We start from the raw sequence: 26,547 nt of genomic DNA, 5'->3' as shown, positions 1-26,547 counted from the left end.
AGGTATTTTTCTCCACATTTGTACAGTACATTCCTGTCCAAATGTGATGAGAAGTCAATCTTGCTTATTAGTATCTGCATTATGAGTAACTATATAAATTCAGCTGTATTTAAATCATTAATTTAAATTTAATTTAAAATTAATTTTAAATAAAATTTAAAATTTAAAATTAATTTAATCTTACATACACCATTAATTTTATTTCAAGATTTTGACAAGTGCATTGAGTGTATGTTTGAAAATGTTACTGTTTTTATTATTACATTGAACTCTGTTCTAGTTTTTAAGTTATTTTTTTCTGAAATATTTGGCAAAACAATTAGTATTACCAGAAATGCAAAATTGCAAATCCTACATCATGGCAAAGAATTGGGAAAGAATGAAATATTTTATAGAATTTGCTGAATCATTACCAATGCAAAAACAAAAACAAAAAAGAAAATATTGTTTATATGTCTTTCAAATAGAGACCACAAAATTAAAACAGTTTGCAAATAATGTAAAAATAGTATTTGTCAATAAGATTATATCTATCATGTTATAATAAGTAATAAATGTTTAAGTGGGGTTAATAAATTACTGTTTTATAAATAATAAAAAATAATATATATATATATATATATATTTTTTTTTAAATTTAACAATAACAATATAACTTATATTTTTGTACATAATCTTGAAAAGATTATGTACAAAAATAGTAATATATTTAGGCATATATATAGTAAGAAATTGTTATTTTTTTATTTGTAAAATACTGTATATAAAAATAATAAGTTAAAAAAGTTAACATTTTAAGTATTTATAACTGAATAGCATATGAAGCTGAAAGCTGAAACTAAAGTAACAAATATACTGTCAATCTAATGATGCCAATCATACCACGTATCACTAATTGCAATAACTAAGAACAATGTAAAATACAAAGTGCTTGACACGATCACAGTTTAAATATGAAACAATAACAATAATTGTGTAAGTTATCGAAGTTTCTTATATTAAAACAAACTTACTTAGATTCATCTGCTCCTCTAAAATATGCATGAACAACTTCTTGGAAGGCAACTGCAAGAGGAATTGTATCTGATATCCCAATTGTTAACGGGGAAGGCCCTCTTGAAGAACCTACTGGCATTGATGTTGTCTTAAAATCATTTGTTAAACTTCCAATACTCTCCGTTCTTGTCATTGTATTTGGTAAAGGTGACATTCGACCTCTTGTTGGACCCTAAAAAGCAAAAGTATTTTAATAAATTAAGTCTTTACTTCACTTTATTTTTCAACATTAATATATTTCAACATTAATATAGACAAATTACTATTATTAACCTCAAATTTATTAGCTGTAAAGCATGCAGACTATTTTAAATAGATAACATTACTTTCATAATCTATTTTAAATAGATTATGAAAGTAATGTTACACAAGGGTCGATAAAAAATATCCAAGACAGAATTTATTGTAGAAAATAAAGTAATTACTAGTTATCGGAAGTGAGTTATCTCCTTCAAGTATGACCCTTCAAGGCCATGTGCAGTGATTGCAGTTATTATTCCACTTTTCCATGCATGTATGATAGCTATGGAAGATTACAATTAAAGTCTATCAAATTCAGTTATATCTCTGTGATACCTTGATATTGTTTCTTCAAGTTACTTTTAAGCCTGAGAAAGAGGAAGTTACAGGAGCCAAATCTGGTGAACAAGATGGTGAAGATCTATAATGATATACTTAACCAAAAATTCTATGACACTTAGGACTACATGGCACACTGCACTGTCATCATACAGAAGCCAGTTTCTGAAAAACTATTTATGAGGAGTTTCTGATGAACTGCATCTCAAAAGGCACTGTAGAACAGTTCTGTAGACAGACTGCCATCAACAGTCTTATTGATTTGTACCATGATGTATGATCTGTGTGCAGATAATTATCAATTGAAAACAGGAATACCATTCAAATGCCTTGAACTAACTGAATACTATTTGTCTAAATGCTTGTTGTGGTATTTCATACACACATTTGATGCAAACACATTGGTCCTTCAACTCATCCATTTCATGACACAACAGAGGGAAACACATTTTTGCATTGTAGCTCAACTCACTTCACTGACAACTGAATTGTGGCATCAGGAGATATAGTCAAATATCCTTCATTGTTACCACAACATTACTACTAGTAGTTTCAGTATAAAAAATTCTGTCCCAGATATTTTTGATCAGCCCATGTATTAATCATGAATTTATTTATTATGCTTTATACTTGTAAATATTAAATTGTAAAGCAAAATATGAGTTTATTAAACAATTCAAAATATTTTATGAGTCAAGATTTTTGATTACAATTTAATCTCATTCAAAATATAATAATTTTAATAAAATTAAGATATATCCAGATTATTTCAGGCTATATCTTGAACAATTATTAATTATATCCAAAGTAATTTGCACTAAAGTAAATGACTATGCCATCATCTTAAATTTAATTATTAATATTAATACAATTTAAAATTTAATGTAACTTTGTATTTGTAAAGTAATTTTATATAATTTAAGCATGATATTATAACAACTTTACATCAAGCATGCATGGGCATTTAAATTATAACTATATTGGCATTTCTTTTTTGTTTATATTCTATATGTGTGACTTTGCTGATATCTCTGTGTGCAAGGACATTTAAATTTAAAATTGTTCTCATGATATTTGTAATTGATTTACATTCAATTTACATAAACTTGAATGTTCATATTGCTTTTCTTTATTATTATAATTATATCGGGTGTAGTGGGTTATGCTTGGTTGACATTGGTTGCTGTGTACTGTGCCAGACCAGAGTCAAGGCATAGCAACCAAAACAAAACAAAAATTAAATAAATGTGTCAGTATGTGTCTTTATTATTATTATTATTATTATTATTGTTGTTGTATTTGTTTAAGAATCTGAAGTTGAAATAGGTTATTTCCAAAAATGCTGATTGTTGAATGAAGTATGTTCTGGATTCTTTATAACTTCAACTGATTGTATAGTTGTCTTTTACATTCACATATATTATACATTTATACTTAATTAAAAATATAATATTGAATTATTTCTACTGTTTTTGCTATATGCAGCTGAGATTAGCTAAAAGTTATTAGAAATAACAATCAAAACATACGATGGAAATACAATGGCATTGAAAATGTAAATACATTGTAATAGAAACTGTTATACTTGCATTGTTTAAAAATGTCAAACTTAAAACTGAATATTTCACAAGCATAACAAAATTAATTAAAAATTTCAATTGAATGTTCTCAAAAAGAAAAATTAATATCTTTGAAATGAAGAGAAAAATCAAAATGTAAATAAATAATAAGTAATTATTCAATGGTTATACAAATATTTGGTTAATATATATAATTGTTCTCAAAATGTTCTGAAGAAAATAATGATAATATTAAATTTATAAAAAAAATATTGATTTATGTCTGAACTTAATAACTATTTTTAAAAGTCAACAAGCCATATTCATTTCAAAAATTAATAACTGAAATAAAAATTAACCAAAAAGTCATTTTTCAAATTTGTCATTGAATGTTATTCTAAATTTTGACAAAATCTAATATATTAAAATAATGAGTAAATTAAATAATATTAAGCACACAAATATATACATTGATTATGTAAATTTAGACTTTTCCTGTATTATATAAATTTTCATTACTGAAAAATTTACCATACCTATTTTATTAGACAAAAATTATTTACTTGCTAAAATTTGCACCACACAATGAAAAATAATTATATACTATTTAACACACCTAAATTATACATGCCATCTGATTTATTATTTTACCTCTAAAGCTCTTCTAGATGGTGGTCTAGGAAGCAAAGGTGGTCCAATAATACCAGTAGGAGTCGGTGGTCCAATAGAACTGGTTGGTGTACTTCCTCTACTTCCATTTTGAGCTGTTTTAAATGCTTCAGATGTTTCTGTTTGAGTAGCTTCTGCAAAGATTTCGCTTAAAGCTGAAATAGTAATATTTTTAAAACAGTTTATATTATATAAAATAAATATAAATTAAAAAATAATATACATCCTTTATTCAAAACGTATTTATAATTTATATTTTGCTAAAATTTAATGGAAATATGATAGAATATACAAAAATATACTTGGTTATTTGTAGCTCTGTATTAAGTTTACCCAGATTTTAGTAGTTGTATTTCAAAAATATACTATTTTATTACTACAATTATGTTTAATATGTTATTTTTGCTTAAGATTACTGAATAAGTAAAACAAATTTTTTTATACTTCTAAGAAAAGTAAACTGGTGCAAAATATTAGAATGAGCCAAAAGTTGTAAAAGTTGGCATCAGGAAGTCAAATCATTGCATACTGATTTTAGTAATCTCTAAGGTTTGAATAGTCCATTTGTATGATTTACATTTCTGAATAGTGTGTTAATATGGCATGTGGATTTGCAGTATACTAGGAAGGAAACAATGGCTAACACAATTTCAAATCCATCCAAAACTGATCAACTGTGATTCAGTTTCTTATTACAAAAAGTTGCAAAGCAGCTGAAATTCATAGATGAAAATCATTATTGCATGGGCCTTTGAGCAGTCTGGTCATTTGACCAAGGAAACTCAGCATAGACATGGACTTATTATATGACAATGCACTTCTACATTGTATTTATCATCCAAGACAAACTGCAGAAGTATGGCTGGGAAATGTTGACACCCACCTTATTCTCCTGATATGTCATCCTATATGTCACCTTATGACTACCATCTTTGGACCTCTGGAGAAGACATTGTATGTAAAATGAGCAAAACTTATTCTGACATGTCACAATGCTGCACTGCAATTTTTAATTTATTTAATTTAAAATATATGCTTTTGATCTCAAATTATTAGTGTCTTGCCCTCGTATATCATACTTTTGCTGATAACAGTTATGCTGGTCATCTATTTAACTCCACTGTGAAGAAAATTTCTGAGGAGATAATTTCATAATTTTGTGGAAGACATCTTTAATGAGAGTTTGCAAAAACTTATCTGTCACTAGGATAAATGTATGAACATCAAAGATTGAAATTGTTAATTATTACTCTGATCTGAATTACTGTATAGTTAAATTAATATTAATGAAACATAATTCTGTAAGTGATTCTTCAGTGGTAAGAGAGAAGTTTAAAAACTATTGACATTTAACATTTAAATTTATTACACATAATTTCTAATTTTTTCTTACAGTAAATTATATTGTTCTTCATTACAAGCTAGAAATCAGTGTTACTAATATAGATATCAACAGATTTAACAACTGCCATCTGTAATATGATATTTTGTGTTTTTTCAGGCCACAATGAGAAAATTTGATATTTAATATTTCATTATGATATAAATAGAAGAGTCATTATATAACAGTCAGTAGAGTGAAGATAAAAAATATATATCAACAGTCGTATGACCGGCAGTCGTATGGCCTTAAACCAGAGACTATAAGACCACGGGATATTTAATATTTAATATTATTTACTTTATATGTAATAAAAGAGAATAATTAAACTAGTTTTCGATATTTTTTCCTTGTTTTAACTATTCACTATTAAAAAAAAAAACACTATCAGATGAAGTGGTTCGACCGCCGACTGCCAAACCCCTTCTTGAGCCTCATGAGATGGTACGATGGTCGGCAGTCAGAAACCAACTTCACAGATTTCCGCGAGAGGCCACCACTAGGATGTAAAACGTCTTATGAAGCCAGGATAATTTAACCTTGAGTGAAACTACAATAGTTATATGACAACAGGCCGTTGGATGGCTCTGTGCAGCTATAATCAGTACATCGGTCGGCACATCAGATGGCTCTGTATGGCCCTAATTAGTATGTTGGCTGGCATGTCGGATGGCAGTTAACATGTTAAAATTGATTTTCATGCAAATCAAAATTACAAGAATTTACTTTGTATTTAAACTAAAGTGTAAATACTGTCATAATACTATGTGTAAATACTACATGATTATTCAGCATCTGTAATGTTTAATATTATATGTTTATAAATTTTCATTTACAAATTTATATAGATAAAGAAAAATAAACTAAAATCATATCAACATAAAATTAACATAAGATAAATATTTGATTATTAAGAGTAAATGAAAATGTTGTATTGAAGAAATTGTATAAAATTATTTTAGAAAAAAATTAACCTGCATATCTATTTGTTGCTGTTGGAGTATTATCTTCACTTGGTGCTATACTCAAACTACCAGCACTTGTGGGACTCTGAATTCCACTAGGTGCACCTGTAGGAGTTGAGGCACTGGAAGCTGTGGGACTAAAGAGACTGAAAACATCACCTTCAGTTTTGCTATAAAGAAAATAAGATTTCTTAAAGTTGTAATTATAGAATATTATCTTTATGCTTTATCAATAAAAAGATAATTTTTATTCTTATTCATATGACTTGCCTTATTGGATGAGATGCAGATATCGATCTTTTAATTGGACCATCCTCTGGAGTTGAAGTTGCACTACTATAAACTCGGCGATTCTATAAATTCATGAAATAATTTTATATCATAAATAATTCCATTATTAAATTCCAAACTTAATTATTGTATTCTTTAAATAAATAACATACTGGTAGAATAAAACTCAGTGAATAAATCTGAAAAACTGTATTTATATATAAAAGGGATTACAGTCATTAAAATTTTAAGAATAATGGACTAGACTAACAACTAAAAAGTAAAATTATTTATTTATTATAATAATTTGTTATAAAATTATACTGACCATTAACAGTATTACTAAAGGAAACTTGTAATAGACAAAATTATGTTAAGTAAAAAAAAACTTCGATAAAATATTACTGCATTTTATAATTAATATTCAAAAAACTTTTCTATTTAATTATGTAGAAATAATTTAATAAATAATAAATAGAATAATTTACTTTATTAATAAATTTACTGTAGTTACTTTTATTTTAATTCTGATTTTAGAATTTAAATTTTAAAAAATTACGATATTTAAATTTATGCATTATCACTCTAGAACAGTGATTCTCAAATACATTGCAAGAGATAACTAAGTATGGTACAAATACTATAAAAATGAGAAGAAACTAATTTGTATAAAGATTTATTACACCTATGATCAAATAATAGTTACACTACATGCCTAGGGCAGGAGTCTCCAACCTTTTGCCCACAGCCAAATATTATTCAAGATCATAGCTAAAATCTATGCTATGATCTTAGAGATATGGGGGAGAATATTTTCTATTTTTGATTGTATGTATTTTCAAAAAATTTTATTTCAAAAACAAAGTATATAAAATTAAAATATTGAACACCACTGTCCAATAAATATCTAAAAGCGGTTCTAATGTCGGTGTCACAAAATTTATCCCCAATTCTGATGCTATTCTTTCAAAAAAGCAGTTGTAAATTTTGCATTGATTTCTGAATAACAACAGAAGTTGTTATTCCAAAATAAACACTTAATCTTAAACTAATAATGGTAGTGGTAATAGTGGTAGTATCAGAAATATATCACTATATTGCAATAATGATAATTTTAGAAATTTTGTAATTTTTTTTATATCAAATCAAGTATTTCTTTCTGTATTTTCATTTAGATGAAGATGGACAAATGGCACTAAACATTTATCAAAGGCCAGACATGTGAGTATAAAAAAAACTACTAACTCAACTGGAAACTGCTCATTATGAAGATGATTTCTGAGTAAGAAATTCCCAAGGTGTTAACCCAGAAAAAGAATATTCAAAGATATATACTATAATAGTAAAAGGGCAGAAAATATTTTCATTATGATAATTATGACAAAATTTGGATTATAATGTTTTAATTTGTAAAATTTAATTTAAATTGTATTAATATCATGTTCTTTTAAGATGTGTCTTGTTATTTATAGTATATTATTGTCACTTTAATCTTTTAATTAAAACATTTAAATAGAGCCAATACCTTATTTATATATCTGATAAAAAGTAGAAAATTTAAATATTTATACAGTATAATTATATTTTATAATTTTATTTCTAATTTCTAATTTTATTTTATATTTCTTATTTATTTAATAATAATAAATAAGAGTTTTTCTATTTTTCTAATAATGAAACAAAAGTATCATTTCAAAAATATTAATATTACATAGTTAACAAGTTCTTTTTAAAAAAGTTTTTTTCCTTTTGGTATTTGTATTATTTATAATTATTGTAAAATATACATGGTTATATATAATAAAATTAAGTTTTATACTATTTAATATCAAATTTTAACCTTCTGTAATTCCTTTTATCTGCATGATGAACAATACTCCTTTTTAAAAGTTTCCTTACTATAAATAACTTCAATTTTGTATTTTGAATAATTTTAAATATTCTACTGTGAATTCTAAGTTTAAAGTCACATATCTCAGATATATACGTGTGTATGTGATATATTCAGATATTACTGTGTATTATCAGATAGTTAACCAATAAAAAAAAGCTGACAAGCATTAATTTAATTCTAATTTAAAACATTCTAAGAAAATAATTTTTTTTTATCTAAAAAGATTATTTATTTAGTAATAACTAAAAGTTTTATCAACATTTTAAAGCAATACTTTAGCATTTATTAATTAATTGAACTAAAAAAGGATTGGAAAGTATTTGTTTGAAACAGAGAATAAATGTTGGGAAATAAGGTAGATTAATTAATTATTGTAGACATTCCAGTTAATTTGATTACTTATATTGAACTAAAGGTAAATAAAAAATAAAGTTTGTTTGTTTTTCACATTTAAAAATTTTTTATTTGCAATTTTATATTAATAATCTGAAATATAGTTTGCAATGATAAAAATTTATATTTCCAATTATTTTTATAATTAAAATAATCAATGTATTATTTTTACTTTCAACAATACTTATGTTTTATTTCATAATTAAAATATTAGAATCTTATGAATCATGTATTTTAAAATCAACTACTGAAAGAAAAATCAACCTAAATTAAAAGAGAGTTACATAAATATTAAATATTTCAATAGAACAACTACATATAACAGCATCTATTAATAATCAATTCAAATTAAGACAACTCAGTCATATTCTTAACAGACCATTCATTATATTCAATTTTGTATATTTATTACATAAAGATGATCATATGCAAAGTAACTTAATACCTTTAAGCGAAGATATAATGCATCCAATCGTTGCTGCCATGCACAATGAAGCATAAAATGTCAAAAGTTGAATATAAGAACAAAATTATATAATATTATAAGCTTAACAAATACAGAATAAAATTATAGGAAACATAAATATATCTTTTAAAGAAGAATTAATAAAGCAATTATAAACTTCTATTTAATAGCAAACAAAAGCTATTTGAAAATTTATGCTGCTTTAATTCTTAAATTTAAAAAAAGGTATTGTATTTATTTATTTAACATTTCTCAATCTTATAAAACAAACTTTATAAAACTTAATAATGAACTGGATTATTACATTATAACTGAAATTGCTTTTCTAATGCTTTTCAATTAATAATTAAAAATATATATGTTGAAAGATATTTAATAAAAAAATTTCATCATCACATTTATAAATGAAATAATTCATTAAAATATATAAAATTTTTTGTCAATAAAATAAACTAACACTCTTAAAATTATTTTAACTTTTGATGCAAATTATTATATCAATATATAGAAGTTTATGTTTAATTTCAAGAGTAAAGAACATATTTACTCTTGTACAAAAGTACAGAACAGCAAATCATTAATGATTTATATCTATCTACTAAAAACTATTTACAACTTAATGAATTAAAATTTAAAAAAATATCTAATTTTTCAAATTTACTGTACTCATTTCTAGACATTGAAAAGGTCTTTTACCATATATACTTGAAATTAGGATTCCAATGGAGAACAGGTTCTAGCAATTGTTTAAAAAAATATAAGAAATAGACATGTCATTTTATTTTATGAAAAACATATGACATGATAGTATTCAACTTAAATGTTTTAGACTACATTATATTGCAAAACACCAGGATGTGCACAATATTGCACTCTTAGAACCTATAACTGGTGTGATATAAAAACAAAGATGCAGATCACCAAAAACGTTTTCAAATTGCTGGGACTTCTTCTTCAGGTGTGAGACTGAATTACTGATGGAACAGAGTGAACTGTTAAAGGAAATTCGAGAAACAATTAAAAGATGTTACATGAGACACGTGTGTGTTCATCTAGTGTAAGATCATCTAACACGATCTTAAAGGTCGGAGTCCATCAATGTCTGCCATGCTGTCGACAGAACCAACTCATCATTAAAATTAATGCAGTTCTCATTGAGGGACAATTTGTAGATTTGAATAGCCTCAAGCCACTTAAGGTGTTTGTTGTGTGAAGTAGTGTGTACGCGTTTTACCTGGTGGAAGGCCGCCACAATGTCCAGGTCAGCAGTGTACGCGGCGAGGGCGGAAGTACTTCTCTGATGATGTACGTCCGCTATATGTTCCTGGACTCTGACTTCCAAGAAGTGTTTTGTGGATCCCATATAAACGAGGTCCCTCGTTACCATCCTACCATCTTTGACATCCTTCGCAACGGAAAAGACCCCCCCCAAACAGAACATACTCCCTGGAATATATAGTATTCCCATTAGGAACAACAGGTTTGATAGGGACCTCGTTTATATCAACAACCTATGAACACAAAAGAACAATCAAAGAACATCACAAAATTAAAAATGATCTCGAGATCATTTTTAATTTTGTGATGTTCTTTGATTGTGTTCATAGGTTGTTTGTGGAAGTGTTGCTTCATGTCGCCGGCTGATTTTGATGTGAATTTGATGTGAAGTGTTGCTTCACATCGCTGGCTGATTTTTGTGGTTCCTGGTTTGGAATAAAAAGATGTTAATAGGCAAAGAGACTCAAAATTTATTTTTGTATGGTCTAAACTTTCATTAATGAAATTAGTCAAGATAATCCTATGGGCTTCTATGTACAATTATGTAAATTTGACAATGGTGTTTGGAATGTCAGTGGAATCATGCTCAACATTCCAAACACCATTGTCAAACTTCTAGGCCTACAGGAAAGCAACGCTGAATGTTCAATGTACACATTTTTGCATTTAAAACTTTGGCCTCAACCTTGCTATTATTATTTTTAAAATAAAAATGAATTTTTTTTAAAGAACAATTATTATTAGTTCTCTTTTTAATCTGTATTTTAAATCAAATAAATAGCATTCTGAATAATAACAAATATTTAATATTAATTTTTCTTACATTTTATCAAAAAATATTTTTATTCTTATAAATAATATATAGTATAGTCTATAGCATCTATCAATTTTGATATAAAATAAACTTTTACATTTAGTTTAAAAATACAAAATAAATAAAATTCATAAATTAATTCACTTTCAAAAATGAATATCTTAGCAGTTGTTCATGCATTAACAATTTTCTGAAACTAACTTACAGCATGTTGAGAAATGGGTGACAAAGTGAGATTTCCTACAGTAGCTCTCAGTTCATCTACACTTGCACTCATTGGTGCACCATTACTGAGTGGTTTTATTTCTATATGGATTTTTCTCTCCTTTTCTTCATCTTCTAAAAAAATAAATTTAAGATTAATTTATTGATTCCATTTTTCAAAAGAAAGGAATAAAAAACAAAGTTCTTAATAAAATTATATATTTAAATATATAATTTTATTAAGAAGAAAGCACTTTCTGTTCATACAAGTTAAAACTTAAAAATTACAAATAATTACAAAATTTTTGTATTTTTAAATACAAAACAATTCTATTCCATTTATTCATTTAGTTGAAGCTGACATAAATCAAGGACAAAAACATTTCTATTAAATATTATTAAATATTTTTGGTAACTTCAACTTATTATTATTATTATAATGGTGGCTGTTTTGTAAACTTTCATAAATAATAAAATATAACATATTAAATCTAACTATATTATTGTTTATATTGTGATAGTTATGATCTCATTAAAATAATGGTAGTTTCAATAATTAGAAATTTCATCCAGTCAAAAATTTTTTCTCGCTTCCATTTCAAGTTATTGAGAGTCTAGTGTTGTCTAACAGTATAACATTGTCATAAATTTAACATTTAGAGAAAAATTTGATATTATGTTTAATGTTATATTAGCACATCTTTATCTGATATAATGTTATCTGACAGTAGTAAATCTAACATTAATAACTTTATTTACTGTCTCATAGTTGATTCTTTTGTTTGAAAAAATAAATTTTCATTCTTAATATTTAAGAATGTATTGTATCATAAGTTATCTATTCAAGAACACAGAATATTACACCTTGCTTATGATAATCATGAGCAAGGTGTGGTGATAATTCAGTGGTAATAACAGCATGTAATAATTGCTCAGTTTTATCATTAGTCAACATAAAATTTTACAGCTGAAATGAAAACAAAATAATTACTTCTCAGTCTAATACAACAATAAGTTATAAGTTGGCATAAATTTTCATAATAATGCAATAGCAAGTTATCAAATTAAAACAAATAAAAGCTACCATCTTTTTTTCCAAGTCTTACAGATAGTATCATAGTAAATGTTTAGAAACTGTATAGACTAGTTTAAGACAAGGACATGTTACAACTAGAATTTTTTAATTACACAATGTTTTATAAAATCTTCAGATAAAAAAATTAAAATACTTTACAAATTATGCTAAGTAAAATTAGTCAAATCTATCAGAATTTTTCTTTCATCACAGGAAATTTTAACAGACACAGTGGTACAACTAAGGACACAAGGAAGCAATTGCTCCTTGCTACTTCATTTTTTTAAACTTGAAATTTGTTTACGTGCAAATATAAAAGTAAACTAAAGCAATTGCCAAATAAGTATAAATTTAAACCATAAAACTTGTAGTTTTCAAATACAGTAGAACCTCTATTATCCAGACTAATTGGGGATGAAGATAGTTCGGATAAGGAAAAATCCGGAAAATCGAAAAAAAATAATAATTGACAGTGCATATAGTATGAATAATTTTTATTTGTCTAGATTTCATATAGCTTCAATATTAAATTATTTTTTACATATAGCTTCAATATTAAATTATTTTTTACATATAGCTTCAATATTAAATTATTTTTTATTAAGAAATTCAATTAACGATTTTTGTTTAAAGCTAGCTATTCTTTTTGAAGCTGCTAAATCGTGAATACTTTTAAGACATATAAGTTGTCCTGCATTACACTCTTCTTAGCTCTCAAACCACTTCATGGCGACATCTAAGCATTGAAAAGCTTCAGAATATGTAGGACCAATATCTCTTACTTCGCAAATCTCTTTGTCTTCTCGATCTTGTTCATCTGAGGCAGATATTTCTTTAATTATTTCCTCATCATTCAAAATTTGGAATCCAGAATCGTTTGCATCGCAATTTAACCACTCGGTTACATCTTCTTCGTCACATTCAGCACATATTGAAATTTGTGCTATTGCTTCCGCAATGTCTCCTATACCACTTTCTACTGTTACTGGAATTTACTAATGATCGTTTCAAAATTTTGTTCCATGCATTCCATCACGTACGTACATAAACAGTGTCGCAATTCGCCAAGTGCAAATCAGCAAATTTGTACAATTTTTGTTTATTTTGAAATATCCGGATAATAGAGGTCTGGATAATCGAGGTTCTACTGTATTTAATAATGTAATAAAATATTTTTTTAATATTTATATTTTCATAAATATAAATATAAAAATTTTATAAATATTTTAATTTAATGATTTATACTTTCATATTTGCATGAAACTAATGACTCAAACTTCTGTGTGTGATTTAATGTGATTATTATTTATATCAGTGATTCTCAAACTTTTTCAATCCACTGCCCCCTTTGTTCCATAAAGTTATACCCAACGCCCCTAACCCATTTTCTCTTGTGTGAGAAAGGATTGGAAATATTCTTAGAAAAACTTTTCTATGAATCTCACACTTTGTGTCCTTTGTACTTTGTACCGTACATTGTTCTCCACACCTGGAAACCATTAAACACAATGTTTCCTCTTATCCATTTAACAGAGGAAAGGGAATGGCTGTCACTGACCCCAACTTTTGCCTTTGGTCACCATTCAGTACCTTGCCTCCAGCGCCCCCTTAGATTTACTCACTGTCCACAAGGAGTGTTATCGCCCACTTTGAGAAACACTGATTTATATAATAGGTTCAACTGCTATAAACCAATTATACACAATAACATATATAACACATAATTTGTGTATTTTTGCATTGCAGATTTATTTAAATAAAATTTGATACTTCTTAGATGCACCCAATTTCTAAATATCTGGATGTGTTACTGAACAGACAATATTGTGTATTTAATTGTAAAACACAAACAAGACAGGAGGAATGGTTTTCAAAATTATAACACTTACCTTTATAAAATGTACAATGCTTATTTGTATTTTGATTGCATTAAAATTTTCAATAACTGATAAATAATTTAATTAAACTTCTAAAGTAAATACAGGCCTTCATGTTATTAACCAATGTTGCACATGCTCTATTTTATTTTCTGTACCTAAAATCATTATTTTTTGATATAAAATATTTTTTGCCTGTTCCAATATAAGAGAGGAATAAACCAATAAAGTTGTTTATATATAAATTCTTTATAAACTTAACAGTTAAGATCAATTGTAAATATGGCAATCTTTAATAAAATTAAATTATAGCAAAAATTGTATGACTTACCAGATTCTCCATCAGAACTTGAATAAAAGCTATCTTTGTCATTTAAACTAGTTAAGAAATCAGTTTAAATTAGTCATTGATAGAATTAGACAATTTAACATTGATGAAAATCAATGTTAATTTATTCACAATTTCTAAATATATATTTATTGAAAAAACCGACATTAAAGTGATATGTGATAATTAAAGTAAATGAAATATGCACTGAGATCTATATTTAATAACTAAATAACATAAATTATTATATGTTATTATTATACTAGAAATCCATTCTAGTATACATCGTAGATAGCTAATATATCTGAGCTATGACTGGAAGATACAAGAAAAGTGAATGAGTAATCAGTCCCCATGCTGAAGCAAACTTTACTTCCTAGAGATCGCCCTCCAGATATCCATTGGAAAAGAAATTAGATGGACTTCATAACTAAACAAACTGCAATACATGTAGAAACTTTACTGCCAATGAGATTTAATTTTGGCTCATCTGATCTACAGCCCAGCACTGTACTGCTATACATTCACAGGCTTATCATCATCACACTAAAATATAACAACACAAATTTTTTTAAACTTTATCAAACAATTTACACTGCTTCAGATAAAAGGATATTTTCTTGAACTCCACCTGGTGGAACAATTGTAAAACCCTCAGCATCTACACGAGGCGTTTTCTAAAAAACATAATAGTTAAAATTAGTATATCCCATCATATCTATGTTAAAATAATCAGTAAAATAATTGTATGATATTTATAATTAAATTTCTCTATCTTATTATTTTTAGTATTTTATATGATAAAAATATTTCAGAAATTTTGACATTTTTATATATTATACAGAAGAATCTTCTTATTGTAACTGTGGATACTGTTGTTATAAGTTTTCTCATGTTATCAGAGAATTAAATCTTGGTTATAATTGTTATTAACCTCAGATAAACATTTTTAGTCACAAAGCAAAAAGGAAATTGGAATATCATATACAGGTATACCTCGACTTACGTCAGTAATTGGTTCCAGGAGAGGTGACATAAGTCGAATTTACTTGTGTAGTTACGACGTAAGTCGTAGTTTCGACTTACGTCGTAACTAAATGCCAATAATGGAGGAAACGCCAATAATGAGCACTTAAAGACTGCTAAATAAGACGACAACACAGAAACACAGATGTTTTCATGGTTTGTTCCCTAGGATTTATGATGATTGTATTAACATTTACTGTAAATGTACATATTTTAATATGATTTTATGTGCTTTCAACGCTTTTCTAGTGATATTACGACTTCAATGTTTATGGCGGACGGATTTAAAGTCGAATAAACTGACTTAAACTTGATTTTTATTTTTCCATATACTTTTTTGACACACGACGTAAAATCGGGAACGACGTAACTCGAGAGAGACGTAAGTCGAGGTATACCTGGTATATGTAATTTCTAAAACTTTCAAAAACTAAAAATTTTCAAATTTTCTATTCTGCTTATGTGATCTATTTCCAATGCTGTTACTAGGATATCTCATGCCCACAAGCAGGTCCTATTTTTATGCCCTTTATAAATTAGTGCAAATATTTATACCATCAAAACTTCTTTGGATTGAGTTTGGATGGTATGAATGTCTAAGAACATTGTACATTGTTATATACTAGTCTATACAAGTTCGTTCCTCACCAGACCAAAAAAAAAAAATCACAACCATTGTACATATTTTATAGTGCAATACTGTAAATCCATATAAATACTTAATTTAAGAATTAATACTTGCACCATTGGAGCTTGCAATTTTATTTTTTCAACGTAATGCTTTATTCCATTTTTGTCATTTCATAATTCAGACAGGGCACTTAATTAAGAATGTCTTTTGTCACCCTCTTGACAGTGGCATCTACATGCAGTGCACACCCTGCACATTCACTTGCAACAGCCCTGCCTATATTACATTTATATTTGACATTTTGCTAACTATATACTACTATTCTTCTCTTAATCCAAAATACTTTTATATAAAGCTTTATATTTATTAAACTTACATAAATCATTTAGTGATGAAAAATAGACTAAATTTATTTTTAAAAATTAATCAATTATATAAAAAAGTGTTTGATATATAAATTATGCAAAATATTGGGTTGAGTCATAAATAAGTTGTTATTGGTAGGTATAAATGACTGTCAATTACTTGCAAGATGATGTGTCCCTTCAATTGAGTTTTATTAGTGACTATTAGTGCAGTCTTGCATGACAATGCAAGACTGCACACAGCAAAGATTATACAAGAAAAAATCTTTAATTTTGGCTGATCTGTTTTGCCTCATCCACCATAATCACTGGATCTGACACCAACAGATTTTCATCTTTACCGGGCACTGCAGAATGCTTTACAAGGGCAACACTTCCAAAATGACAACAGGTTCAGGAGTTCGTCCAGTTTTTTTTATTCAAAACTACCAAAATTTTACACAAGAGCAAGAAATCATCAATAATGACTGTGAATATGTATTAATGTAATACATATGTACAACAGATTTTAATCTAAAATCTATTGTTGTACATTTTATTGGCAAATAAATTTGTTTAGAAAACCAAATTTATTTATGACTCAACCAATATATGAAACAAATAACTACTCATCACACCAAATTAATGATGACAACGTACCCAGAACAAATTACAGTGTGATACAAAAAACATAGAAAAAAAACAAACGTTTTCAAACCCCTTCTTAGATTCTTAACCATTCTTAGATGGATATTCGATTATGGAATGACATTTAAATAAAAGTTTGATTATAAGTTCGAAAAAATTTACAAAAAACTTTGTTGCGCATGCACAACAAGTCAACCTGCCTGGACACAACAAGCAGCTAGAGTGACTTGTGAATCAACTCCTGCCAAGCCAACGACAAAATCATCTCCTTTTTAAAATTTATGCACACAGCTGTGATGCTGGATTTAAAAATGTGCATATCCTCTAACTATTTGAGGTGTTCAGTGGAAGGTGCAGTGGTTTTTTTGTAAATTTTTTTGAACTTATAATCAAACTCTTATTTAAACACCATTTCATAATCGAATATCCATCTAGGAATGATTAAGAACCTGATGCAGAGCCTAAAAGGGGTTTGAAAATGTTCATTTTTTTCGATGTTTTTTGTATTGTACCATAATTTGGTTTCGAGTGTGTCATTATCAATATATGAAACATTTATAAAAATAAGCATTTTTGTTGCTTATACCAAATTATTTATAAATAACATTTATATTATAAAATATTTTATATATATTAATTTTAATTCAACTTACTGGTTCTGCTTTTTCCATTTCACTTCTATTAAAAAAAAAAAAAGTTATGTTAAATATAACGATATAATTAATTCAAACAAATTATCATGTTAATATTTTATACAATTATAAAAGTGATTCTCAATAAGCAAGAATCTTATTCAGTAATAATGTTATTTGATTTTAGCTTTAATATTTTTGAATAAATTGTTCAATGTTCTTATCTTACTATTAATCACATCTTGTTTATGTATGCATAAATTTATTTCATTGTATTTTACAGAAATATTTACAAAGGTTAAAAAATCTCTCTCAAATTATGAATAAAATAATTCTTAGTAGAGCATTGTGCAACAAAACAATTTAAAATAATGTACTTCAAGAGAAAGTAGTTATATTTAAAAAAAACATTAATGAGATATTTTTAAAAACACTTCTAAAATATTCACACATCATTAGGTTTTATGTCAGAGGCAATAAACTAAATTAACAGTATTCAAGTGAAAAGTTACCAATAATGACACCATAACTGATTTTAGCCAGTTGCACATCATTATTTAGATCACGTGTTCTTAATAATTAAGTCGTTTTATTAATTTACTATTTCTAAAGTACATTAATAAAACATAAAGTTAAATGTGTCATAATTTTGATGGTGGATTGGTCTGTAGGCAGTGGCATTACAGATTCCTTTGTTAAAATAAACTTTTATGTTCATTTGAAAAAAAAATTAGTAGGCTTTTGCAAATTTTTCTATAAAATATGATTAAACAAGTTTGTAGGAGAGTATATAAATAAAAAAAAAAGATAAATTTCCTGAAAAAAGTTGAAAGAAGATTAAATTCAATGACCCTGCAAATCCAAATTGTGCCTACAAAAGACCTACACAAACACAACTGTGTCAGAAACAAACAAACTTATAAACATACAAAGATTCTCATTTTATTTATTTGTATGTACGTATGTATGTACATTCATACATACATACATGTATGACTCTACAAATTTAAATTAATAATTTTAATAAGTTAACAAATCATCTCCTTCAATTATAAATAAAACTATGAAAGTTTTTATTTATAAGTGTGAATAAAAAGATTTTATATAACCTATATCATTTATGTTATACAGTCATGAGATAAATAATCAAATATATTTTGTTGGAAAATATCCAATTATCTCTCTTATCTTCATTAATTAACTAACATTTGAATATCATTATACAGCCACTGTAGAGGTTACAATTATACTAACATATCTGAAATATTATAATAGAAGGTTTCACATATTACTTCAGAAAAGTACTGTGTTCAATTACATGACATTTTAGCAAAAAAATGCAGACAATACTTGGATGTTTATTTTTGAATCTAATCATAAGCATATCTAATTCATCATTAATATATTGCTTGAATCTTAAGTTCAGCTGATTTCCAATAATATAATTTTTTTAAAATTCATAAAAGTAATTGAAGAAACACAAAAAGTCTTCATTTTTCAACTATGTCACACCTCAAGAATAAAACAGTCATATGGTGAACTCAACCTTTTGTTGTAGTCTCTTCTCCATTTTAATATGTAAAACATAAAATAATATAAACATATGAAGTGTGACATGAGCAAAACATGAAGACTTTTTATGTTTTTTTCAATTACTTTTGGGAATTTTTAAAATATAATTGTTATCCTTACTATTTTATCAATATTAATAAAATTATTTTATTTTACAGACAATCAGATAAAAGGTCCAAGAAGCTTTGGGGAATTAAGTAATACAATAAATACTCTGATAAAAATAAAAATTACAAATACCCGAATCTGTATCACACAATTTGTTTTGATCTAAAACATTTCAATAAATTTGTCTTTTTAACATCTCAATTTTTTCCTGTTTTTAGTTCTTTCTGAACTGTGCACACTTAGTTTGTTAGTTTGATTAGTTAGTTTGAACAAAATTAATTTGATTTACAATTTTATTATAAAAACTTAACAGAAAATATCCTATTCATAGTATTCAGCTTTTGGAATTAATTTGACTGCAAGAGAAGAAATTCAAAAAGGAAGCTGAATCAAAGAGAATCTGTTGTGTCTATTGAAAGATCAAGAAATCAACCATAATGCATTACATTTGTTTGTGTCTGTAATGAAGTTAATACTATTTTTATACTGGACCATAAAAATTGTTTGTTACAGAGGGCATATACATACTGTATAAATACATATATCACTGGCAAGAACAACTTTGTTCTATCACCACTGTTATAAGTTTTAAAATACCGAATTTAAAAGAGATAATAGGAGAATACATATAGAACAAATTTTCCTTGTTCTTGCTTAGCAGCATCAATAGTAGAGATGAGTCATAATAAAACAATACAGTATTAAATTCTTGAAATATGCTAAAATGGTCACAGAATCAAGTAGTTCTCAGCCAGCAAGCTATATGAACACATATATAACATAAACTGCACAAAATGATATAACATAATAAAAGTGACCATAATCAATAAAAAAGGCAATAAAACATTGAGTTCTTTATAAAAATATTTTTTACAGGTGAGTTTATAATGTTTAAAATAATAGAAAATGTTTTTATAGGACTGATTAAGTTGACTGACACAGTGGAACCTTGCTTAATGAGCATAACTCGTTCCAGAACCTTACTCGTAATGCGAAACATTCGTTAAGCAAAATAATTTTTCCCATAAAAATTAATGTAAAATACGATAATGCATTCTATGCCAAAAAAATATTCAAATACCGTATTTACTCGCATATAAGATGAGGTTTTCATTCAGTTTTCACTGCTTCAAAAACCTAGGTTGTCTTATACACATGAGCAAAGGATCCTTTGCGTTTTTGCAATAATTTTTGTGAACTGTGTATAGTTTATTCTGCCATTATAGCAGGGTACTATTGAGATCAAGGTGAATGTCACTTTTAGAGAGATGATCCAAAAATAGCTGGTCACTTAGCAATGATTATAAATGTAGTTATTTCATATTTGTTAAATTGGTATTTTTAATGAATATTTGTACATTCTGAATCATTAAAAATAAACTTTTTCCTGTCATGTGCATTATAATCTTTTGGTTTTGCTACATGGGTATCGGGTGCAAGGAAAAGCATTCTTCAAAAGCTGATAGCAGTCATTCAGGAAATACTGCATTTTAAATTCACTTGACAGATCAGAGGACAATGCTTTGTGAAGTAAGAGTGAAAAAGAGGAGAATTGTGACGAAGCTTCAGAGAGCGAGTCCAAGTAGACAAAAGGCAATAGTGTCAAGAAAACATGGTTGTTTGCCTTAATACACGCATGTAATAATAATTTATTTGTGATTAAATGAAATAAAATTAGAACTGTATTAATAAATCTAATTTTCTTTATTTTGATTTTTAAAGTCACACCTCTTCTTATACGTGAGTAAATACAGTATTTTATGTATAACATTTATTCAAAGAAAATTATACAATATACATTGTTAAGGAGTGTGAATCATCATCATCTTTTCTTCTAGCATGGAATGAACCAATCTGGAATGCGAATTTGATTTGAAGAAAACAAAACAAAAACAAACAAAAAAAAAACAAGAAAAAATCAGAGATAATAGCATGATGGAGCATGTGGACTTCCCCACTCCTCATCACTCGTTAAGCAAGTCATTTTCAAAAACTGTGATTTGCTCGTTATGTGAGGTTCCATTGTATTTAGGTTTTTTTAAAAAATCTACAAGTAAAGAAAATTATATACATTTCAGTTAATAAAAAAAATTAATAAATATTCTTACATGTCATTTGAAGTATCTGTTGATTCAGATTTACTTAAATTTTTCTTTTTCTTCTTTTCTTTTTTCTTCTCTCTTTTGCTTTTCAGAAACCCTATCATCATTACCATAAAATGTAATTAAAAATTAAATTTAAAAAAAATTACTTCTACTACTACTACTAATGAATATATTGTAGAATAAAATGGATTCCATGTTGTTACTAGCAATAATTTTATTTTTTAAATGTAAAAAACTTTTTTCATGATAAATGAATATATACTAATCTGTTTCCAATATTCTTGCTTAAAACAATTCCTGTTATATATTTCTTATAATCCATTCAATAAGGAAATATTGAAATGTAAAATTTCTATTCAATTTGTTGTTAATATTCTCAGTAATCTAATTACTGAGCTTTACTCTCCCTGTCTACATTAAAACTAGCAAAAGTTTTAATTACGGTATTTCACGGACTATAAGACGCCCCTGAATTTTGGAGGCAATTTTTTGAAGAAAAAAGTGCGTCTTATAGTCCGTAAAATATGGTAATACTTTTTAAAAAATGCAATTTCAAAAAAAAAATATATATATATATATATATATATATATATATATTAGAATTATTTAAAAATTGAAGCTTTAATTTGAGAGCAAATTGTGGATTTATTTTATATCAATACTCAAACCATAACTAGGAAGAAATCCCTCTCTGAAATTCAAAGTTTGTTAGTTTTTGCATATTTGAACATTTCAATATAGATTTGAGATACAAGAATACTATAAACAAATTTTAGTAGTTTATAAAAAACTTACATATGTTCATTTGAAATAAAAATAAGATCTATTTCTAATATTAAATCTTCACCAGTTCAATAATGATTAGTGATTGCCAAGATAGCCCTAACCTTTATAGAAATTCTTCAATCTCTCAATACTATTTCAGGAGGTAAACTATTTAATTTCATACTATAATTAAGACATAAAGTCAACTTTCATAAATTCAAAGCTATTGAGACAATGTTTATAAATAGGCCCTATTTTAACTATAATTATTGATATTTTGAAGTGAACAATAAACAAACTTACAAGTCCCCTATTTTTATTTTATTAAATTCAGATTGTTTAATATAGTCACTCAACAATCAATTCTAGACACAAAGTTTTAACATTTTCTCCAAACTGAATATCTTCTTTGTTTGATTATAAAAATACTTAAATTGTAAAAAAAAGTAAAACAGAATTTAAATAATCCATAGATAATCATTATGTAAGGTGTTTTCATAATGAAAAAGATTTTAAGACTTTTCTGTATTCAGTAGGATATGAAATATCAGTAACACACAAGAAATACCAAGGTCTTAACATGTGCTTTAACAGTTTTATCTTTTTACACTGCAATTATACAACTCTTACAAAAAAATAAAACAAATTCTCTAATGAGAATTGAAACTATACTGTGTAATAAGAAAATGCATATATAACAACATAATAAAAGATAACATATATATATGTTATGAGACAGATGAATACCACCTGTAAATACTGAAATCCTCAAATATAGAAAATATTCAATATCTCAAATTTTGAATAGAATAACAGTTAAGAAATTTGAATACTCCAAATACTTAATTAAGTATTTGGAGTATTCAAATATTTGAAATCTAGTAGATATTCAAATTTGTGAAAAGTGTCATTTGCTGATTTTTAATATCATCATCAATCTTTATTTGATATAACAGGTGTTATTACAAAGGGGGTTAAAGAACATTGTTATTTTCAGTTTGATACATGAACAAAGAAATTATATAATTTATACAAAGTTAGCATGGCAAAATTATCACCAAATAAAATTTGGTAACAAAAATCAGATGGCAGTGTAGCAACTCGAACATTCAAAAGAATATGGCAAGAATCAAGAAGGTGTTTTCTCATATCCATCTCTGTTGTTCCACAAAAAGAACATTCAGAGTCACATAAAACATTAATAATTTTACCATTTAGGTTTATCAAAATCCTATTTAGTCTAAATTGTGCAGCAAATGACTTTATTTTATAACACAAATCAAACAATAAATAAGGTGCTGGACTCCACATAAATTGTGTGTATTTGCTGTTATAAGTTTATCAAATTAAGTATTGTTGAGGGTCTGGAAATGGATTAATTCAATTTCCATTATTTCTAGAGGAAAAATTGCTTCAAACAGCAATTTTTGCTATGATTCAGAGTTCAAACAGCTTCCTGAATAAATTGAATTCAAAGTATTAGGCAACACTATATTTGCAATTGCCAAGTTGCTTGCTAAAGCTGAATCCGATGCCATTTCACTCTCTCTGTTCCTAAATCTATTCTATGAAGGGTCTCATGAATTTTATAAAACATGTACCAGTATATATATATAATATATATACATTTTTTAAAAGAAGCTGTGAACTGATTACTTTTGGCTTTGACTGTTATTTAATTTTCACAGAAGTTAACATTAGAAATTCATTAATGTAACTACTATGCCGCTAACAGATATAATTTACAAAAAACATGTAAATTAACATGTTTTTAATAATGCCAATTTAAATCATCATTTAAATCATTTAAAAAATATATTGTATATATAATTAAAAACTTTCTAAAATCTGTGCTGAATAAACATATCTATAAAGATGAAATTAAGAAAAAGACCTTTTAAAACATTAAAATCAACTAAATTCAATAAGAATATTTCTTCTAATATTAAAATATATAAGTTAACTATTGATAGTAGAATTAAGAATTAAGTTTTACATTTCACAATATATAATAATTCAAACTATCAAATTTCTACAACACTATACTAAAAATAACTAATTACTGAATTCATATAAAGAAATGCTAAATTTTCTCTAAATGAAATAGAACCCATAAATTTTTTAAAATATAAGCAGCTATTAACAACAGGTTTCCATAATATTCCAAAATATGAATAATATTTAAAACTGAAAAGTAATAATAAGTTCTATTTTTAATAACTAAAATATTTGAAATTATGAATAAAAAACAATTTTTTAATTAGAAAATATTTTTTACCTTAAAAATTAACATTGAGAAAACAATTATACTAAAATGTAAATAATTTGTCTCTGATTCAGAACTTTTCAAGTTATTTATTATATTATGATTTAAATAGATTTGTTTAAATCATTTGATTTATTTTGTTTATTGTCGTTTCCAGCTTAAGAATACTGATTGTTAACAACAGATTGTAGTTTACAAGTTATATTAATACATAAATGTTTTTATTTTTTAGATTCATAAATTATAAAACAAGCTTTCTTAAAAATGTGATTAAAAAAAACTTCTGTTTATTATCAAAAAGATGAAAAATTACATCTTTCATGAAAATACCACTAAGCAGATACAGCATTCTCCCATTTGTTGCTTAGGCAACAAGATGAGAAGCTCAGTGATGATATCAACACTTGTGTGTATGCTTGCAAATGAAGTAAAGATTCTGCAATAATCAGTTATTTTTATTCATATACATAAGCTGTTTTTTTTCAAGCTCTGATAGTCCATAAAAAAAAAGACAAGTGTAAATAACAAAATGAATTTATTACCAAATGTTAGGTACAAACATGGTTACTTTTCGACGTAATCACCATGAGGATTGAGGCATTTGTCATATCTGTGGACAAGCTTTTCTATCCCCTTGTCATAGAATGTTACTGCCAGTGAATTGAGTGAAACAATGTTGTTTTGAAGATCGTCATTAATCTCAAACCTCTGCCCTGCTAGCCACGTTTTCAGTTCAGGAAAGAGGGAAAGTCTGAAATTCACCCCCTTTAAACACCCAGCATACAGCCCCGATTTAGCACCAAGCGACTTCCACCTCTTTCATGAACAGAAAAAGTGGCTAGGAGGGCAGAAGTTTGAGACTAATGACAATCTTCAAAACAACATTAGGGTCCATCTCAAGTCATTGGCAGCAACATTCTAAGACAAGGGGATGGAAAAGCTCATCTACAGATATGACAAATGCCTCAATCTTCATGGTGATTATGTCGAAAAGTAACCATACTTGTATCTAACATTTGGTAATAAATTCATTTTGTTATTTACACTTGTCTTTGTTTTATGGACCATCAAAGCTTGAAAAAAACCTGCCTTCATATGACATTATTTGTTATATATCAGGGATGGCAAACCTTTTTGAACCTGTGTGCAATATAGTAAGCATACTTAGCTTTAAAGATGTTTATGCATGCCAAAGTTATAGACTTCAAATAATATTTAAAGAAATTAAATGAATATGCTTTCATTAGAATAAAAGTAAAAAAGCTGATTGAAGAAAAGATGATCGGGTGATAAACCGAAAGGTTGATTGAAAAAGACAGGTGATAAATCAAAATTGTAAGATTTGTTATGTGACAGATAATTTCTCCTTACTTGACACTTTGGGCACATGTGCCATAGGTTCGCCACCTGTTATATATGAATAAAAAACTGAATTTCTGATCATATTCTTAAAGTTACCATGGTATACATCAGCGTTTCTCAAAGTGGGTGATAACGCCCCCTTGTGGGCGGTGAGTAAATCTAGGGGGGTGCTGGAGGCAGGGTACTGAATGGTGACCAAAGGCAAAAGTTGAGGTCACTGACAGCTGTTCCCTTTCCTCTGTTAAACTGATAAGAGGAAATATTGCGTTTAATGGTTTCC

At 26.7% G+C, this 26,547-nt stretch overlaps 1 protein-coding gene across 5 annotated transcripts in view; it reads right to left on the bottom strand.

Annotated features, from left to right (window-relative positions):
* The window catches only part of LOC136973780 (F-BAR domain only protein 2), a 104,099-nt gene that overhangs the window by 5,577 nt on the left and 71,975 nt on the right, over nucleotides 1-26,547 (bottom strand). For 3 of the 5 annotated variants that reach the window (XM_067268538.1, XM_067268541.1, XM_067268542.1), the window contains 10 exons: nucleotides 21,878-21,968; nucleotides 18,111-18,135; nucleotides 15,403-15,485; nucleotides 14,812-14,858; nucleotides 11,530-11,663; nucleotides 9,212-9,244; nucleotides 6,480-6,562; nucleotides 6,219-6,379; nucleotides 3,846-4,018; nucleotides 1,014-1,228 (listed from right to left, as the gene is read on the bottom strand). In XM_067268538.1, coding sequence (XP_067124639.1) covers nucleotides 1,014-1,228; nucleotides 3,846-4,018; nucleotides 6,219-6,379; nucleotides 6,480-6,562; nucleotides 9,212-9,244; nucleotides 11,530-11,663; nucleotides 14,812-14,858; nucleotides 15,403-15,485; nucleotides 18,111-18,135; nucleotides 21,878-21,968 — 1,045 coding nt within the window. The remainder of the gene's footprint in view (nucleotides 1-1,013; nucleotides 1,229-3,845; nucleotides 4,019-6,218; nucleotides 6,380-6,479; nucleotides 6,563-9,211; nucleotides 9,245-11,529; nucleotides 11,664-14,811; nucleotides 14,859-15,402; nucleotides 15,486-18,110; nucleotides 18,136-21,877; nucleotides 21,969-26,547) is intronic. The other 2 variants (XM_067268539.1, XM_067268540.1) reach the window with 2 other exon arrangements.

Source organism: Centruroides vittatus, unplaced genomic scaffold, assembly GCF_030686945.1.
Source record: "Centruroides vittatus isolate TY-2023 unplaced genomic scaffold, ASM3068694v2 contig_329, whole genome shotgun sequence".
In the NCBI taxonomy this organism is placed as follows: Eukaryota; Metazoa; Arthropoda; class Arachnida; order Scorpiones; family Buthidae; genus Centruroides; species Centruroides vittatus.
Note: the sequence above shows the minus strand (reverse complement) of the source record. Positions and strands in the feature narration are given on the sequence as shown.